We start from the raw sequence: 17983 nt of genomic DNA, 5'->3' as shown, positions 1-17983 counted from the left end.
TATATATATATATATATATCACGAGTGAATGCTAACAAGTCAGCCAAGCAACTTGGGGAAAACAAAGTCAGTCCGACTGTCAGTGACCACCTATCAACGCGCATATATTGCGCCTGGGCGTGTGTCGACGGCTGGCCAATCAGATCTCGTACATAATGCGCTGGAGGATTGTATAGTTCTTTAATTCGGTGTCCATTTCATGCAGGCGGGGCGAGCGGTCTGAAATAAAAAATTTAATGTAATCTAATCATATCAAAACAAATTTGATAGATACTGAGGAAATACCCATAAATTGTCCAATATTCTGGTCGCAATTTATTATTAAATATAAACGCCTGACGCGTGTAGATGTATATTACGTTCTGGACGATAAATCTACAATAATTCATGATTATTTGGAATATTATTTAAAACGTTTACTTTGACGTTTCAACTGTCACTATTCATAACGATTAACGTACGCTAGCACTATTGTGACAGCCAGCATTCAACACTGAAACAGCTAGATAATCATTCAAGATGTGACGGACGGTAGGCCTACTCTCATTTATAAATTACCTCATTATAAACTGCCACTCAATTATAAATTATCTCATTATAAAGTACCACTCGATTATAAATTTCCTCATTAGAAAGTACCAATCAATTATAAATTAAGCTATTAAAAGTAGAATAACGGTTATGTACTTTGCGACGTCTCGGTGACATTTTCCGTGTGATCGGTGACACATGGTCGCATCGGGTGTATAGGTGCATGCGCGAGGAATACGTGAATAGGGCGTACGCAGCCGTGGTTTCCCTCGTTCACACTGTGTCCAGCCGTCTGTAGCCGTGGCGCTGATACAGGCGTCCCTGTAAGTCGGTATGCACATGGTCTGCTTCTTCATGGATCGTATACTGGCACTCATGCCCTTTCTGAAAAGTTTACACACACGCGCGCGCACGTGCATGCGCGCCTACACGCGCGTCACTTGTGCGGATAATTGTATATAAATCCGTCGTGTTGTCGGCGTCATGCGACGGTTACCCTCTTACACGCCTCGCGTGCCGTCATTTTGTCTGCGTTGCTTCGAGTGTCACCGTGCGGCAAAGGTCACGCACGCACGCACGTATACTCACTCACTCACGCACGCATGCACGCACGAGTGTTGTCCCCTTTGCTCTAGCCGGAATGCTGCCGGCACATGCACCAGTGTGATCGGCTATACCCAATTAAATTCCATAATGTTGAGAGAACACGGAACTCCGCGCTGATATTTATACTAGGGCAGTAATGAATGAGCTGATGAGAGTGCCCCTATTCATTGTCGAAATCCATGGCAACGCGGTCGCCGTATTGTTGGCACAACAAATGTCGTAATTTCGGCAGAACTGGAAAAATAGGGGCGCATTCACAAATTGTTGTAATTACACGCGGGATATCGTAAAGCCGGCAAGGGCCCGTTTGAATAGCACAAAATCTCCAAAAAGCTGCAAAATTAACGAAAAAGATAAAAAAGATAAAATTCCTGCTGTAACGGCAGTTGCGTTTTAAGCGTTGCCGCGACAGCTGCAAGTATTGATAAGCACGCATCAATACAGATACGGTGTCTATTAAACCTGTCAGTTGGTATCGCGAACGCGAAAACATAATAATTTCTATGATTCTGTCTGAATAAAAGGCAGGACGGCAGATGTTTGCTAGTATCAATTTCTTTCCCCTATTTACTCGGTTTTGTCCCAGATGACCAGTAATGTTTACTGAATTTAAAATCCTATCATTAATTCGGCTAAAAAGCGACCAATCACATTTTTGGAATCTAGGCTATGGAGTTTCCCCTAATATCGTGATGCTCAGTTACGTTGCTGTTTGTGTATTTTACGCGCCAATTTTAAACAACCCGCGCTTTTCCGCTGCTCGCGCTATCTGCTTTTGTGCATGCGTGATAAAACTGCTTGTCACAATGCTTCAGCAGGTGGTTTTATACGTTGCTTAGATGCAGGTGCTTACATGCGGGGGCAGAGCGAGCGCTGCCCCTCTTACCATGTTCAATGCCAAAGTTGGACGTTTGCTTGCTTAGTCGGGCGTTGAACTAACGTGATAGCGTTTAATGATAGCTTGGCTGTGGTGCGCTATGTGACAACGATGCTTGCGAAAGGATGATGCAGTCATGCAGGCTTGCGAATTCAGTGTTTTGATAAAACCTGTAAAAAATAACGAAGCCCCGTAAAATAACGTTAAATGGAATTACGTTCAGTTCGTTTCACAGTGTCGCGTCGCGTTGCGTTTTACAAGTATCATTGTATGTACAAGTGTTTTATTTATTGTAACACCTAATTATACTTGCTATTGAAATATTTGCTATACTCATCTTGTTTCTACCATTGTCGGCGTTTAGTTTGCGTGACTGTCCGTTTGTGAGTGCATGAATGCGTGCGTGTGCGTGTAGGTGTACGTGCGTGTGCGTGTATGTGTGTGTGCGTGCGTGCACGTGTATGTGTGCGTGCGTGCACGTGTACGCGCACGCCTGTGTTTGTAACAGGTGTTATATGATTAATGGTTATTTTACAGGAGTCGTCTGATATACCTATAGAAGGGTTGGCACCACCGAGAACAAAGGAGTCTTTGAATGCCACATCTGACGAAAGCGTCTACGGGTAAGATATCATAAATAATAGACTATATATATTACCTGTCACACATAGCACATATCCCATTTGTTTTCACCCGTCAGGCGACACTAGCATTGATCAGTAATTGAAATTCTCCCATGTGATGATAATACGTCTGCGATCCTATTTCAGTGATAAGGAATCGTCTAGCGCTCAGGCAAGGCGAGGCACGGAGGAAGATGAAGAGGAGGAGGGCAAGGAGGGCACAGACTACCACAAGGCAGCATTGGTGAGTAGTGCATACGCGAGAATGTTTATGCGCAATGTATTCGCGTCCTCTCTGAACTAATTCTGCGTTTTTTTTTCTCATACAGTTATAAGCATTAGCTTTAATGTGCATATAAGCATGGTAGCGTTATTTCCAATTGCCGGAATCCATTACCTTTATCCTGCGGCACTAGCTCGTCATTTATCCTCGTGAATAGCATTTATCAAGTTCATATATATGCTATAAACTATGCACGTCATTTATCTTGATCTAATTGTAATTATTCGATTCCTAATTTGCACGGTCCCAGCTCGTATTTTCACGACTAACTGTAATTTATTTGTATTATTTCATTTTATTCAACAACAAAATCTGCTCGCCGCCGATTCGATTTCAAATTCGATCGGAATGACAGGTCGAAATCCGTGACAAGCTTACATGGTCTATTAATAGCACATGCAGTAATATTACCTAGATATGCAGGTCGCACCCGCACGCTGACGCTTCCACGATTAATTTCATTCTTTCGTGTTTATCTTCTTACAGATAATAGAAGTGTTCAACAGCGTGAAGGTTGGTCGCACGCGGTGTCCTGCTGTATATGTACCTATATATGCGCGTGGTGTTTTCTTCACCTGCGTCTGATATATATACTTCTAAACACTGCGTCTGTCGTTTTCTAAGCAGGTTCTTGTTTTCACAAACCGGAGTTTGTTGCTGCGTTGACGGCAGAAGCCGCTGGTGCCGTGTGTCGCACCCAGTTTGCTGCTGTTTGTCATAAGCTATATGTTATAATGTTGTCATAAGCTCATTCCTAGCCAGTGTTTGACAGGCATGCAGGAAATCGGGGGTGGGGGGTGGAGGGTGGGTGTAGTTGCCCTAATGATTTTACCCACATTATATTGCGGAACATTTCTCTAATGAGAAACGCGCTTACAACTGTCAGTTTAAAACAGATGTGGGCTTCGTCAGAGTCATATTTCATATGACGGTTGTGCGTATTATTGTTGTTTAATTTTTTGGCGAAATTAAAATTTAACCACGAGGGGAAATTTAATGTAAAGCGTGTCACCTGCCATTAGCGCCATACGGGTATGGCACTATCAGCCTATATTCACAGTTCTGTACTAATGTTATATGAAACCGAGTTATTATTACTCATTTGCTCCGTTAATTAGCTAACTTACAAGAAAATGCAGCCAGGGTATGCAGCCGGAGTGTAGTAACGATCACTGCACTAACAACAGTCAAACAGCATAATCAGGGCCGGTTAGATTTTAATGTATGTTAAAATGTATGTATGTATGTATGTATGGATGTATGTATGTATGTATGTATGTATGTATGTATGTATGTATGTATGTATGTATGTATGTATGTATGTATGTATGTATGTATGTATGTATGTATGTATGTATGTATGTATGTAATGTATGTTTATGTTTTTTATGTATGTTGTATGTTTGTTACTCTAATCGCATTGTGGTGAGTGAGTATATTTTATCACTGATAGCCACAAAACCAATCGAGCCGATCATTGGCATAGCGCTAACAATAGATCCAATACGATATTTACAATCATTTTATATCCTGTTGTTTCCAGTATAAGTCTTCGCTGGAGTTACATATAAATCGTCACTATAATGCTATACGTTCGATTTGCAGCCGTATCACTCCTCTGATAATTTGCGCGCGTTTGTCTGGGCGTGTGCGTGTGGTTGCGTGCATATGTGCGCGTGTGTGGGTGCGTGCATATGCGTGTGTGTTTCAAAAAGCGTACTCGTACCACCTATTTTTCCGTGAAATGGTATATCGCCATTCATTATTACTGTTATCAACCCAGTATAGCAACGTTTGTTATGACAAATTCCTGATGTATATACACGGAAGCAGTTATAGATCAGATACTAGCAGCTTGTTCCGGCACATATAATTAATCCGCTTAAGTATTATAACTAAATTAGTAAGTGGGTCGTATATGCCAGTTATCTCTGTGTAGTCTTTGTGGTCACGCCTAGTAAAACTGTCTGTGGTCTCCATATAAGCAAGGAGATTTGCCCGTAACTAGTTTTCCACGTAAAATACTACAATATATATAACTGCTATAATTTTGTTAATTGTTCACTGGAAGAACACAAGTTTAACGGCATTCAATAGCTGGATACTTTAGTGACTGGTAGATGTACAATGTGGGATACGATAGACAACCAGAGAGCAGATTTTCTATTATTTAAATTAGGAATAGATTCACGTACGTGCCTATAAACCTATTCAGCATATATGTCTCAGAGAGCTACATAAACTCGTTGTGTTGGTAGTCACAGAGCGCTGGCACTGTTTTTCCACATGACATGACATGAGGAGATCTTTGCTTGCTTGTTTTTATGATTGTAAATAAGCTCGAATTGAACGTTGTTTGTTCTTTGGTTTTTAATTTGGCATAATTTCGGAGGGCTTATCTGTAGCATGCACACTTTCTCATATGCATAGAGTAGGCAATGAGTAATATTGCACTCGTGTAGCTTTTATGCTTGCTTTGATCAACAGTGATTTACATAATTGGTTAGTTGCTTATTGACTTTCCTTTGATGCTGCTAGACCTACTACTAATGCTGTGTTGTAGCCACTAATTGCTTCACTGTGATGGTGCTATGTTCGTTTTTTATTCATGTGTATGCTATGTTGTATTTTGCTTGGCCTAACCCTGCATTTTCCTGTATCGTCACAGTACGTGTTAAAACATGTGAGCAAAGCGTTTATGAAATCAGTCTTACTATCGGTATGAATTCCAGTACCAATAAGATGAGTGAGTGATTACGTTGTGTTAAATGGTAAAAACGTATATTATGACACATGTTGCACATATAAAATATGAACATTTTCAACTTAATTACAAATTTAATAATTCTTAATAATTTTATTGGCAACTATTTTCCCTGGAATATTCTATTTACGAAAGTTCAGCTGGTATTACAGTAATTATATATAAAATTAAATCAATGCCATTTTAATGCAATTAAGTGAATCCATATGTGAGTTTTTTTTTACAAATTATTTTTCAGTTTAATACCCAGTTTATTAGAATTATGCTTTATAACAGTGCTATAACAGTATGAATTTTTATTTATATATGTAGAAAATATTGCAACTATATTCATTTAATCCTGTGTTGGCATACTTTCTTGGTTACCATTTTCAAATTGGTTAATTTTTTTGTAAGTAGCTTTACCTAAACAAAGGCAACTATGTTATCCATTGTAGGATATTTAACATTTAACAAATTATTAGTTCTCATGACATGTAAGAGCATGCATGCTAATGGTAGATCAGCACGTAATCATAGATGTTTCTCATATCTTCACAGCTTGGTAGGAACACGTACTGTGTTCGGATATTAACGTGCGTATCGGCTGCCAACTCCTACAATAGAATGTGCTTTCTTATTACAGAGTTTCCTGGCAAGAAACTTCTACACACTGAAGACGCTTGCTCTCGTGTTGGCCTTCTGTATCAACTTCATCCTGCTCTTCTACAAGGTGCGTACATATACTGTCTACCTGTCTTTCTTTTCACACAAAATGCTTTCGTCCATTGGAAGGATTTTCAAATGCCTGCCTCCGTAACCTAGATTGGTTCGATGTCGTTTAATCGACAATATCTGTATCTATAATAAGTGGTCGGTAACGGAATGCATATTGTTATGTATTTTTATTAGGCCAGTGTTTCTGGTATTACAGATAACATGCTTCATAAAATAACTGGCATTATGGAGGGGGTGATATAAGAAAGTAAAAAAAAAATTAAAACACTTATTCACTATTTTTTTTAAATCGTGTAAAAAATAAGCACATAGATGAAGGCTAGTAGGGCGCTCGTTTCCAATCTATTTGCGTCAGTTCATGCGTTAGATATGATTTATACAATGCCTTCATGACGCAGGTAACCGTGTTGGAAATCGAGGAAGGTGAAGGAGAAGAGGGAGAGGAAGAAGCAAAGGCTCCTGAATGGGTACACCTAGAGGAGGACCATTCTGCAATCCTCGATCCGACCATACGTCTTCTGGCGTTTATTCACTCTGCCGTTGCCTTCTCTATGCTCATCGCCTACTATTATCTCAAGGTAGGCAGCCACTGTATGGTGGGGGGGGGGCAGTATATCTCACATCTACAGAGGCCTAGAGCTGACCAAGCTGCTATAAGGTGATAAAGATGTGCGCATATGTATCGACCCTGAATCTACAGGTCTACAGGTCGAGTAAAACGAAAATATAGCACTATAAGCACCATTATCATACGATTTTGTTAAGTAAAATATATATTTATTTTTTTTCATTTACATATTTATGGGTAGTTTCTTCTATCTCCACCAGGTGCCACTATTCATCTTCAAGCGAGAAAAAGAGGTTTGCCGCAGCCTGTTATTTGATGGACTCTACGTTGCCGAGCAGCCAAGTGAGGATGACATCAAAGCCCACTGGGACAAACTAGTCATCAGCACGCGCTCATTCCCAGAGAACTACTGGGACAAGTTCATCAAGAAATCGGTACCGTTTCATGATTTCCTCCGTGTGCTGTTGCAAATACTTCTGAACACTTATGTGTTTGATATTACATCCTGTGGGAACGTTGTCACATAGCTCGGAAATATTCCTGGCAGGCTACAGGTTTCATTGCCATGAAGCATTGCTAATGTGTTAGTTAATATATTGATGGGTAATTAAGATCATTGTAGGTTATTTAACAAATAAAATGTCCACAGAAAACTGTCACGTGGCCCTGTAGGTAGATGATGAACTATACGAGTATATTTACAGGAAGCAGAATATATCATAAACTCTAGTGCCAGTGAATAGTGCCATCATCGCACCTGCCCTGTAGTGAGTCGGCAAATTTATTATACCAGTAATATATAATTGTGTATATATACATCTCATTTTTATGTATCAGCCATAGGTTAGTGATAATGTGCTATACCTCTGAAATTCAGCTGTGACAATGTAATCTAGCAAATCACATTTTATTCGAAGTCTATTCTGTGTCGTTTAGGTTCAACAGAAGTACAGCGAACAGTATGACCATGATGCCATCAGCTTGCTTCTTGGCATGGATGAGGCAGACAGCTTCTCGACTGAGAACCCCAAGAAGAAAGAGAGTGGCGGTTTAATCTCATTGTAGGTGTTAGAATCTTTAAACTGCTCAAAAAATGTCAAAAGCTTGTGTGAATGTAAATGATCAAATAACTCTTCAATGCATGCTTCTTTTCTACAAATAGGTTATAATTATATGCTAGTATCACAATTTCTGCACATTTCTAGTTTTGACCTTGAAAATTTCTTATTCTGTAGAAATTTCCCCGTTTTGCTTGCTCTCTCAATCACTGTTTAAAACTATGGTAGAAAGCATTTTTTAAGACAGATAGCGCCAGCCCTACTAGTTTGTAACCTGCTCATGGGAAATATTGTAATGTTTTGAAGTTGTCATCCATTTGTATATACACTACCTTTTATATGTAGTGATTTTTTGTTTAACGCCATGATTTAATGATATTTCTAGTCATAGCTGTATAGTATACTCTACATAAGCATTACGAATCATAGATCATAATTTATTACTATGTATTGCAAAATATTTTGTTCTGTCCACAGCATTTACTCAATTGATTGGAAATACCAGATCTGGAAGAGTGGCGTTATTCTCACCAATAATGTAAGAATTTTCTCGATGGTAGTTTGCCCTTCTCTGTACTTCAAAAATGGCAGATTGTACATACCACACGTTTTTGTCTCAGTGCCACAAGGTCACAACAGGTTCAAATTTTTAATTGCATCTACAAATTAGAAGAACTTGTCCATTTTAATAAAAATGTCCATGTTATTCAAACTACATTGACAGCATAGATTGTGAATGAGATCATGTGTGTTTGCTGTTTGCAGTCATTCTTGTACATCATGTGGTACTTCCTCTTCTCTGTGCTGGGCAACTTTAACTACTTCTTCTTCGCTTCTCACCTGTTGGACGTGGTGATGTCCATCAAAGCCCTCAGCACGATCATGCAGTCTATCACACACAACGGCAAACAGGTATAACCATCTGTTACTTAGGACGTAAGCTTATGGTAGATGATATAACTTTGGCTAAGTGATGTAGGCAACATTTTCCTTATCCAAACTCGTCATTTACATCTGTTTAGGGTTGCCGGGTGGGTGGGTGGCTGTGCATAACGCATTTAACTCTAGTATAGTTAATATGAAATAACTGTAATGCCATTTTGAATTCATCGTTGCTCAACATTGTAGGATACGAAATGAGGGATTTTTGTAATTAATGCTCACATATAAATCCACATAAAGATAGCTACAATGATGATGTCTGTACTTCCTATTCTCTCTCTCTCAGCTCTGCTTGACCCTTATGATGATGACCATCATAGTCTACATCTACACCGTACTCGCTTTCAACTTCTTCCGCAAGTTCTACGTGTCAGAAGGTGACGACGGGGAGGAAGAACACAAATGTCACACCATGGCCGCGGTATGCACAGCTGTGTACAGAGTAGCAGTAGCCATAGAAGCGTAGAGTAACAGTAGATCGATCAGTATGGACAAAAAGAATGGAATTGGTGTAGTGCAGTGGGGTAGCACAGCACAGGGTAGCAATGCTTTATGTGGTATTAGTCTGGAGCTGTTATGAAATTATTCTGCTGTACTCAATAGGGGGAAAATTATTATCTTTATTATTTTACAGTGCTTCCTCTTCCATTTGTACGTGGGTGTCAGAGCTGGTGGTGGCATAGGTGAGTCATATAGCGTAAACATCTGCACATATTAATAATAAAATATGATTGCTTGTGTAGGCCCTATATGCTTGTGAACATTGCATATCTTTGTAAAGCCGTTTACGTAGGGTATACGTCATTATGACACGAGGGAATGAATATATCAGAAGAATATGATCAATACAGGTATGGCTGTATCTGTATATCATGTCCTTTTAAATATACTGGTCAATTTTCAGCCCCATATGCATATACACATAAAAATATACTATTTCACTAGTAATTGAAATCGATTGTCATTCATCATAGAAAACTGCATCATTCCTCATTAAGTATTCATACCATACTACGTATCTGCCTGTATGTATTGTAATGTAAATAAGCGCATATACTAATAAAGCTTGCGGCATTTCATTTTTAGGTGACGAGATTGAAGCACCAGATGGGGACCAACAGATGTTCCGTTTTGTCTTTGACATAACGTTCTTCTTCTTCGTCATCGTCATTCTGCTTGCCATTATTCAGGGTAAGTGTTTCCATGCCTAACAAATAAGAAATTCTAAATGTAATAACTAAACATTTTTAGAAATTGTTTAGTGATGTGTTTTGTGAGGTAAAACGGAGAGAATGTGAATCACAGACATTGCTTTCACATTTATAACTTTGATGTGTTTGCTTATAGGTCTGATCATTGATGCGTTTGGTGAGCTCAGAGGTCAGCTGGAACAGGTCAAGGAAGACATGGAGGTAGGTTTTCTTGTACAAAATAGATTTAATAGGTAATAGCGTAGTAGGACATTGCCGATAGTTGCTAAGACTTACACAGGATTGAAAATGTTACCTAGCAGGTTTTATATGTGCCCTTTAGTAACTCTAATGTTAAGATAAATATACAGACACAGACGCGAGTCAGTCAGTATGACCAGACCAGTGGTTCTTTTCTTTCCCTTGCCGTTTAGCTAGTTCTCTCCAAGTCATGCCATTTGCTCGTTATTTAGGCCTATTCGCCCAGTACAAAAGTGTAAATGTGCTTATATCAAATATGCATTTAGTATTAGATTCCATGCAATTGATTTCCCAGCTCTTGATTAATGTAATTTAATTTGGCTATTCGATATGCTCTTTTTACAGTCACAATGCTTCATCTGTGGTATCGGCAAAGAGTACTTTGACAAAATACCACACGGGTTTGATACGCACGTTCTGAAAGAACATGACCTCGCTAACTACCTGTAAGTATTTTAGATAATAAATTATTATTTAATATTTGTTATTATATCAAAATAGGTATCATCACTAGTATAATAATTCTCTAGAAGCACATGAATCATCAAGTAGTCTATAGCTCCAAGTAGTTCATCACTATATTGAAATTATATCTCGATCTTTATATTTCTTTATGTTATGTAATGAGGAGGTGCAGTCTTAAATATATTAATATGTGCACTCCTTCTTTCGTAGGTTTTTCTTGATGTACTTGATAGACAAGCCCGAAACGGATTACACGGGCCAGGTAAGAAAGCCGCATCCTACTTCTTGAAAAACTACATAAAGCTACCTATAGAAGCTCGTGACAATGAGTTTTATTTTAGTTGGGGGAGGGGATCTAAAGCCGAAAATTTAAAATGTATATGAATTGATTTCGGTATGGATGACTGATTCCATGTTATCTTAAATGCGGAGGGTAGTAATGCTAATTTACTTTGAGGATACCAAGATACACCTTGTGAAGGGCGCTAAAACCCCTGCCTATAAGAGGAGGAAGCAAAGCAACATGTGTAAACATGTGTTCTGAGAAGGGGCAACTGCCCCCCCCCCTCCCGTCCCTGAGTAATGCAGCTTGATGATTGAAACGGCTTGGATTACACGTCAGCCGATAAGAACAACCTTAAAACTCTCTATAACACTCATGGTTCTTCCACTTCCATTCTGCCGAACAAAATTTCCTCCATGATTACTGAAGCCTAGCTACAGACCTGACCACCTTCCCCCTGCTCTGCATATCAAAATATTCTAAACAATATGCTGGACATGAAGCCTGATCGCTTCTGCATTTTCCCCCGCAGGAGACCTACGTGTGGGAGTTGTACCAGAAGCGGTCGTGGGACTTCTTCCCAGTAGGAGACTGCTTCCGTAAGCAGTACGAGAACGAGATCATGGCAGGCTAACACAGTGCGCCCGTGCACCCCCCCGTCTGACGCCGGGCGGCACTGCACGACGAATCGCCACTGACAGCACCTGGCCGGCGGCATTGCGATCCCCAGCCGCGGATCGCGTAAAGTGTAGACGGACGACGTACCAACCGTGCGAGCGGCGGTGAATGCTGCGAGACCGCGAGCTTGTGGCGCCACCTCACAGAGAAAATGTTCATCATGTTGAATCGACGTCGCTTGAGCCGTGAAACGTGTACTCACTGTCACGCCCATCCCAATGACAATGTCTTCGCTGCTAGCAATTTCGAGTTTGTTTTACGAAGAGGCAGCCAGAGGGCAGCACTTGACATAGCGATTGAGTGCTAGGACGGGACATTGTTGTCATTTTGTTTTTATAGCTAGAATTTACGACACCGTGCAAAATAAAATTGTTTAAAACAGCCCTTTACATCATTACATGCAAATTATGTTGCATACTATTGTAAAAACGTTATGATTTTACCACAATCACTGGCAAGTTAAATTGTATTTACAACTTTTCCCACTAAAATTGCAACCAAGGCAGCATGATTATTTAACTAAATATTTTGTCTGTTTGTGATGTATCATATTTATATTGAATTATTTTTAAGTTATTTTGATGTTTTCTCTTGATCACATTTTCTTATAGGCAGCAACTTAGCGACCGATTGAAGAAACAATCTAGTCCAAACTATCCCTATTTGATACCAGATGCATGCTTCGAGGATTTGCCTACATTGTGAGCATTCTACATAAGTGGATATTTTTTATTCTTAGTATTATGATCCTCTTGAGGCAGCATTTTTGCAAGATTAACTTATTACGTTATTTCCTGCCTGGTTTGTGCAGCAATCCTTCATAGGAATATTGCAGCTGCATCTAATGTAAAGATACTAGTAGAGATAGTCAGTTTTAATATTTGTGCTAGTAGTAATGAGGTGCTATCAATGCTTTTCAGTGTGTTATGGTGTAATCTTGTCATGACAACAAGCATTTTCATTTGGGAGAGTTATGGGTTAAGTAATAGCCATTCTTCTGTAATGATAAATACTCTTAGGAGTAGTTGCAATGAAAGGAAACTTATAAGCATGAACCCAATTTGAATTTTTTAAAAAAACTTGTCGATCTAGATTAGAATCTTAGATTGAATTTACAAAACTCTTTAGTTCCAAACGAATTTTCTTTTTTCTTTTTCAAAATGAAGATTTTGACCTTATACTCGTTGAATAAAAATGATCCCCTTATAAACTCGTTTTTTTAATAATCTTTGTGTTATTTGTTTCTGTGTAATTTCTAAATGACATCATGCACATAGAAAACTTATTAAGCCATTATAAGTATCTGCTCATTAATCTGTCATTTTTCATGTTTGCATAGGATAATATATTACAAATGCTGTACGTCAGAAATAGATTGAATTTAAATGTTAACCTGCATTCGTCTAAACCTAGCTATACTACCATGTAAAAAAATAAACCAGCTTTACACACAGATTGTATCGAAAATAACGTTTTCACATGAAAACTGGCAAACTAAAACATGGAATGAGGTGAGCCGAGGTTGTTGATAGAGAGATTCTTCGTCCACTGGTATAGATCTTCCGCATCCTTATCCTCCCAGTCACTGTTATCATTGTCATCCGCATCACGCTCACTGCTATTCTCAGCGATGAGCTCATCGCATGCCATCTACGTAAGCAAGTGAATATGTAAGTAAAAATTTCATTTTACTACAGTAAAAACATGTAACGTGTGGAGACAATGAATTGGTACACGCCTATCTTCCACATGACTGTCATTAAAGCCAAACGCAAATATACTGTTGCGCTGAGCTGCATTGATGTGCAAAGTTGACTGGCAGCACTGTAAATTTGTCAAGCGACACTATACTATCATTAGGTCAGGAGTGTATAATATAGATTACCTAACTATAATCTAATTATCTATTATATACAATCTATAGTATATTATACACTCCTGATTAGTTATCCTGTTTTGGTGTCATAGGCAGATCCCTGGATGGGTGTCAGATTATTATTCACAAGATAATAGTTTGTTGAATTGTTGAAGCTGACTATATAACCAGTTTGTTTCACTTCTGCAAAAAGCTGATTCTATTCTAGTGCGTGGGAGCTATGTATAGTAAATACCTTATTGTTTAAGGTATAGACATCTCTTAGCTTCGATGCTCGCTTCATCGCTTGCTGTGACCGTCGGCCTGGGAGATACGCACCGGATAATCCTGGAGTTATTAACCGCCTTACATGTGCAACGCCATCTGGCGACGTCCTAAAATTAAAGGAAGTTTTGCATTACACCACAACAAAGCTTATACCAAATAAGGGATTAATTTCAAGGTCAGCCCTGCTGGGGGGAGCAATGCCGTCCGATTTTTACTCACGTAGATCTTGCGAGAAGCCACAGCTGCTGCAGTTGCAGGCTCTGTGATGGAGGCTGCGCGTGCATGGCCTGGAAGCTAGCTCGCAGCTCCGGGGACATCCGCTTGCTGTTCACAAACTCCAGTACGTCGTGAAACATCGTCCATCTGGGAACATCTGCAGGAGAAGAGATGTCGATCACCAACAGGACTCTTGATATATATATATATATAAACAATATATATGTTAATCATCAACGCACGCTGGTGTATGGAACAGTATTCTCATTCGGTGTGATCACCTGTCAGGATTACTTTTTTAATCAGTTTGGCTGACCATGTATATGATTGTGGCTTACATATGTACATATATTCGCTTACAATTTTTTTTTTATGAAGAATCAGCATCCAACAGTGTTATTTATATTAGGTGCTATATATTTTTCCAATTAGCTTTATTCTAAGTGTACATGTAGGACATTGTAGGTGCATATAGTTACCATCTAAGCTAAGTTTTCTCCAGTTATTTGCTCTTCCTCCCATATAAGCTGGATATTCATCCAAATTGCTTTGGTACTGAAGTGCGATAAATATATGGAATGAGCAGTAAATGTGATTGTATGTATATAAATTTAATTTAAATATTCCATTCCTGCTCTCTCTCTCTTGTTCTCAGGGACATAGAGAAAGAGGGAGAGGGAAAGATGGACACATGCACAATCATGTGCATACGCACACGCGCACGCACGCACACACAGGGTTTAGCCAACTCATTTTGCCTGGTGTAGGATGTGGGGGCAAATGTATGCGCGTTTCGTGTTCTAGACAGTTTCCCATTGGCTATCAATCAGTCATCTGCATTTATCTGGGCATTTACTAAATAATGCAGTAATTTTCACCAACTTTCATATAGTCTTTTATGGTAACAACATCTATTTCGTCGGTTATCTTTCTTTCCATATTATTACAGACATCAACTAACAGCTGGCTATAGAATTCTCGGTTTCCGATCATCTTGCAGGCATCTAATGCACCCTGGAAACAACAAATTTAATATGGAATTAAAAAATCCTACAGAATATATATATGTAATTGCCTATCCTGACTAGTTTTAGTCTCGCGTTGCTAATACTGTTTATATGCTGCTTCTCTGTATACAGATGACTGTTAATAAGCTAGTATTCACAACAAACTAGCACCTTAGTGTTGACCATGGCCACACATCAGCCATATACATCACGTAATTAATGTGTACAATAAAATTTCGACATTCAATCTCCTGCATCCAATTCCTGTATTTTCCAATAGGTAATGACTACTATAATTTTATCAAAACGTTTTGTAACTATCAAATTTGGCTTACCTTGGAGTCTAATCTAAGAACCTTCTTTGCTGTGATATATTGGGTTGCAGTACCAGCTGCGTCACAAAACAGCTTATAGTAGATTTGTGGTGGAAACTCTTCTCCTCCAAACCTGTTTATCATACATATTCGTTAATGATAATTAGGGTTGATCATAAATAACTTCCATCAATCTATAGTGAGGAATAGAGTATATATTAAAATGAAGTATTTTTTTCTGTTGCTACATTTTACCTTGCATAGCATATGAGATATGCCAAACTATAGATAGGTACTAGAATCAGTTACTTAATTCTTGTTTTATTCACCTGAAGCGCACTTTTGTTGTAAATATCTTGTCCTTTAGCAATAGTGATTCGGCTGGATTAAGTTTCGCAAGAATATCACATGGCAAGCAGCTTTCCTGTTAAGAAATGGTGCCAATTATATAATATGAGTAAAGTAATACTGTATATCATTTTGTCGTGATAATGTTGCAGGTAGGATTAGTAGGTTATATAAACTTGGTCACACACAAACACACACGCACGCACGCACGCACACACACACACACTGTGTGATGTAATGCTTGTAATTATAACAGGAGTAAGATAATATAGATTATCTTACTCCTGATTATAATACTATGTAATGCTTTGTAACAACCCTAGGGTTCTGTTAGAAATATACATTATTAGGTTTTATAATGCTACCTACCATGCTGCACAATACATTCTTCAGCATTGAAAATAAAAGTTTATTTTGATGTCTCTTCCATGCTGCCTGTATTGCTCTAGCAGCCTTTGACTCTCTAAAATAACAAGAACTTTTTACCGAATAGAAAACACTTGGTAATGGAAATAAAATTATTACTTATTCATTATGCTCATTGGTCTCTGACATATGTATATTAACAATCCCCTCACAACGAAGTTCACGCTGCCTCGTTTTATTGGTTACATGTTGCATTGCTGTCTCTGAATAATCTAGCTCAGTACTCACCTGTCACTGAACATCATTTTTTATCGCAGTATCATATGTCACAAGAACTTTAAATTGCATGTAATGGGCCATGCAGCTACGCTGGTGCTCGTTGCTGGCCTGGAAAACCCAACAGTTACAGTGTGTATAACTATAACTATAAGATTAAGAACGAAGCAAATACAATATACCTAGCCCAATGTTGCATTGCCATTGCCATTGGGGCTAAACGTGGGTCCGGATTCTGCGACATATTAGTTAATATTACATAAGTTATATATGACCAAAGTTAAAACGTGTGCATTTGTGGTTACTTGAACTTGTGCATATAGTTGACATACGTACTAATACTACTACTAATGCTGATAGGGTCTATGTCCCCCAGGGTACTGCCGGAACGTACCCTGGGTACGGGCCGGTATACGGTTACCGGAACGTACCCTGGTACTATCTAATATGCCAGACCGTACCTCGCCTACTCCACTAACGAGTCTAGGGAGTCGCCTACTCCTACTCCCCAACCATATCAGATAGTTACCAGGGTACGTTCCGGTATACCGGACCGTACCCAGGCCAGGGTACGTTCCGGCAGTACGTACCCTGGGGGACATAGACCCTATGGCTATGAGCCTTACCCATAGGCTTAGACTTTGTTAGGCCTAGAGGCTAGAGTATCTAGAGTCTACTGAGTTAGTGAGTATACTGTCTAGACTAGTTTACAATTTCAATGTTATTAATTTGAAGTCCTCAACATTATAAATATTATTCTACAAATACAAATTTGATCAATTTTGTCTCTTTCTGTCTTCGATATAGTCTTCTTCTATATCTATGATTATTTACGACTTTACGAAACGTCTGCTAACTCACTGCCACTGGCGCCGCCGCTTGTTTTTGTAAACAAACAACTGCGGCCGAAAGGCCGAAACGTTGCCACGACACGCATAATGTCGCTAAGTAAAAATTTAAGGAATGCTAGTTCAACGTAGTTTCTGTAAATTTATTATGAAAAAATAATAATAGAATATTTACTTAATACGAACAGTGTGACTGTCTGATAGCTATGCTTCGTCGTTTCTGCTTGCAGTCGCATGCGCACTTTCCTGAAAGAGGTTCACGCAGGTTTGTTGTGGTAACAAAATCTTTGTTTTCTTAACTAAAAACCAATCGCTACGCTCTTATTGGTAATATTAGACTATAATTTGCGCGATTTATTGAAATTCCTGGTTACAGTATATCATACAACGCGCTTTGTTGGTGGTCTGGAAGTGCAGTGGTCGTTGGTAGGCGGTCGGTGTTCACGGTGTTGTAGGTTGTGTGTACTGACGCTCAAGAGTCAAGGGGTCGTTGTCGTATCACTATCAGGCACAGGCACTTGGACCGTTTCAATAATAAAATGATGGGGTGCAAATACACTTTATGACGTCCAGTATGGCGGCGCAGTATGGGGGCGCCTAACCCTAACCCTAACCCTAA

General features: G+C 39.1%; 3 protein-coding genes and 1 long non-coding RNA gene across 7 annotated transcripts in view; 2 read left to right on the top strand and 2 right to left on the bottom strand.

Moving 5' to 3' along the window:
* The window catches only part of LOC106806996 (ryanodine receptor-like), a 61802-nt gene extending 48739 nt beyond the window's left edge, over nt 1-13063 (top strand). For both annotated transcript variants that reach the window (XM_014809193.1, XM_014809192.1), the window contains 15 exons: nt 2552-2637; nt 2785-2881; nt 6310-6396; nt 6800-6979; nt 7230-7403; nt 7906-8030; nt 8505-8565; nt 8793-8939; nt 9256-9390; nt 9604-9652; nt 10056-10160; nt 10317-10381; nt 10766-10866; nt 11096-11147; nt 11701-13063. In XM_014809193.1, coding sequence (XP_014664679.1) covers nt 2552-2637; nt 2785-2881; nt 6310-6396; nt 6800-6979; nt 7230-7403; nt 7906-8030; nt 8505-8565; nt 8793-8939; nt 9256-9390; nt 9604-9652; nt 10056-10160; nt 10317-10381; nt 10766-10866; nt 11096-11147; nt 11701-11802 — 1566 coding nt within the window. In that variant the 3' untranslated portion in view covers nt 11803-13063. The remainder of the gene's footprint in view (nt 1-2551; nt 2638-2784; nt 2882-6309; nt 6397-6799; nt 6980-7229; nt 7404-7905; nt 8031-8504; nt 8566-8792; nt 8940-9255; nt 9391-9603; nt 9653-10055; nt 10161-10316; nt 10382-10765; nt 10867-11095; nt 11148-11700) is intronic.
* LOC106807000 overlaps nt 1-17983 on the bottom strand; it is a 24184-nt gene that overhangs the window by 1461 nt on the left and 4740 nt on the right. The window contains exon 2 of the long non-coding RNA XR_001393609.1: nt 6345-6349. This is a non-coding gene — a long non-coding RNA (uncharacterized LOC106807000). The remainder of the gene's footprint in view (nt 1-6344; nt 6350-17983) is intronic.
* On the bottom strand, nt 12922-17409 carry LOC106806998 (putative uncharacterized protein CXorf58). 2 transcript variants are annotated; one of them, XM_014809197.1, is made up of 10 exons: nt 17378-17409; nt 16529-16627; nt 16244-16337; nt 15856-15950; nt 15548-15659; nt 15088-15219; nt 14685-14760; nt 14209-14362; nt 13958-14096; nt 12922-13496 (listed from the first exon to the last, which is right to left on the bottom strand). In XM_014809197.1, exons 2-10 carry the CDS (start codon nt 16543-16545, stop codon nt 13341-13343), a joined length of 975 nt encoding a protein of 324 aa, XP_014664683.1. In that variant the 5' UTR covers nt 16546-16627; nt 17378-17409; the 3' UTR covers nt 12922-13340. The 2 variants fall into 2 exon arrangements, with proteins under 2 accessions (XP_014664683.1, XP_014664682.1); XM_014809196.1 differs by lacking the exon at nt 17378-17409 and adding an exon at nt 17143-17222.
* LOC106806997 (intraflagellar transport protein 80 homolog) overlaps nt 17546-17983 on the top strand; it is a 17144-nt gene continuing 16706 nt past the window's right edge. The window contains exon 1 of one of the 2 annotated variants that reach the window (XM_014809195.1): nt 17546-17629. The gene's annotated coding sequence lies outside the window, so the exon portion shown is untranslated. Of the gene's footprint in view, nt 17640-17983 lie in introns of both variants that reach the window. The other variant, XM_014809194.1, reaches the window with a different exon arrangement.

This window comes from Priapulus caudatus, unplaced genomic scaffold (assembly GCF_000485595.1).
Source record: "Priapulus caudatus unplaced genomic scaffold, Priapulus_caudatus-5.0.1 Scaffold189, whole genome shotgun sequence".
NCBI classification, from domain to species: Eukaryota; Metazoa; Priapulida; class Priapulimorpha; order Priapulimorphida; family Priapulidae; genus Priapulus; species Priapulus caudatus.
This window is presented reverse-complemented; position numbering and strand designations above follow the sequence as displayed.

Excerpts from the sequence above, each read along its gene's own strand:
- LOC106806998 (XM_014809197.1), bottom strand. Across the intron at positions 15,220-15,547 it reads TTCTTAGATTAGACTCCAAG|GGTGCATTAGATGCCTGCAA; the intron begins GTAAGCCAAATT and ends TGTTGTTTCCAG. Across the intron at positions 14,363-14,684 it reads GAGAAAACTTAGCTTAGATG|ATGTTCCCAGATGGACGATG; the intron begins GTAACTATATGC and ends CTTCTCCTGCAG.